Raw genomic sequence first — 1,739 nt, forward strand, 5'->3', positions numbered from 1 at the left:
AATAGCATGGGGCGACCCCACAATAAATAGCATGGGGCGACCCCGCAACAAATAGCATGGGGCGACCCCGCAACAAATAGCATGGGGCGACCCCGCAACAAATAGCATGGGGCGACCCTACAACAAATAGCATGGGGCGACCCTACAACAAATAGCATGGGGCGACCCTACAACAAATAGCATGGGGCGACCCTACAACAAATAGCACGGGGCGACCCCGCAATAAATAGCATGGGGCGACCCTACAGTAAATAGCATGGGGCGACCCCACAATAAATAGCATGGGGCGACCCCACAATATCACGGGGCAGCACGGGTGTAACCCTACAATAAATATCATGGGGCAACCCCACAATATCACGGGGCAGCACGGGTGTAACCCTACAATAAATATCATGGGGTGACCCCACAATATCATAGTGTGACCCTACAATATCATGGGGCAGCATGGGTGTAACCCTACAATAAATATCATGGGGCAACCCCACAATATCACGGGGCAGCACGGGTGTAACCCTACAATAAATATCATGGGGTGACCCCACAATATCATAGTGTGACCCTACAATATCATGGGGCAGCACAGGTGTAACCCTGCAATAAATATCATGGGGCGACCCCACAATATCATGGGGTGACCCCACAATATCACGGGGCAGCATGGGTGTAACCCTGCAATAAATATCATGGGGCGACCCCACAATATCATAGTGTGACCCTACAATATCATGGGGCAGCATGGGTGTAACCCTACAATAAATATCATGGGGTGACCCCACAATATCATGGGGCAGCACGGGTGTAACCCTACAATAAATATCATGGGGTGACCCCACAATATCATAGTGTGACCCCACAATATCATGGGGCAGCACGAGCGTAACCCTACAATAGCGCTGAATGGTGACGATGGGCAACCCTATAATAACAGGGGGTAAACGTGACCCTACAACAACACAGAGGGACCCAAGCGGACCCCGGACCCCCAAGCGCCCCCTACCTGGTGCACCACGTAGATGCCGTAGTGCAGCTGCTGGCGCTGCAGGAAGGGGTGCAGGTAGTAGAGGAGGTGGCCCAGGTGAGTCTCGCGGTTGCGGTGCGGGACGATGACGGCGGTGCGGGAACGGGGCTCACAGCTTTGGGGTTGGTAGCGACCGCCTGGCTGCACCGCTGGGTTCTTGGCCTGGATCTGCTCCAGGGTGGGCACACGGCTGAAGGTCACCGTCAGAGGGCCGACTGTGGGGGGAGGGAGGGTGGGGTGGGACCCCGTGGTGACCAGTGGCACCAGTTGGGACATGGGGGCCTTCATTACCCCATAGCCAGTGGTACCTATGGGGTCCCAACCACCCCATAAACAGTGGCACCAACTGGGCCCTGGGGGTCTCAACCACCCCATAATCAGTGGCACCCATTGGGTCATGGGGGTCCCAATCACCCCATACCCAATGGCACCAACTGGGTCACGTAGATCCCCAATCACCCCGTATCCAATGGCCCCAGTGGGTCACTGGGGTCTCAATCGCCCCATATCCAGTGGTACCAATTGGATCATGTGGGTCCCAGTCACCCAATAACCAACGGCACAAACAGCTCGTATCTCCCCCTACCTGACACCCCTGTGACCCCACACGTGACCCCACCCCCACACGTGACCCCACCCCTGACCTCTGACCCCACACGTGACCCCACCCCCACCCGTGACCCCACCCCTGACCTCTGACCCCACACGTGACCCCACC

At 56.7% G+C, this 1,739-nt stretch overlaps 1 protein-coding gene across 1 annotated transcript in view; it reads right to left on the reverse strand.

Annotated features, from left to right (window-relative positions):
* LOC104914442 (beta-1,4-galactosyltransferase 3) overlaps nucleotides 1-1,312 on the reverse strand; it is a 2,684-nt gene extending 1,372 nt beyond the window's left edge. Inside the window, exon 1 of the mRNA XM_010723971.3 lies at nucleotides 1,001-1,312. Coding sequence (XP_010722273.2) covers nucleotides 1,001-1,309 — 309 coding nt within the window. The 5' untranslated portion in view covers nucleotides 1,310-1,312. The remainder of the gene's footprint in view (nucleotides 1-1,000) is intronic.
* Between the last annotated feature and the right edge of the window lie 427 nt (nucleotides 1,313-1,739).

This window comes from Meleagris gallopavo, chromosome 27 (genome assembly GCF_000146605.3).
Source record: "Meleagris gallopavo isolate NT-WF06-2002-E0010 breed Aviagen turkey brand Nicholas breeding stock chromosome 27, Turkey_5.1, whole genome shotgun sequence".
Taxonomy (NCBI): Eukaryota; Metazoa; Chordata; class Aves; order Galliformes; family Phasianidae; genus Meleagris; species Meleagris gallopavo.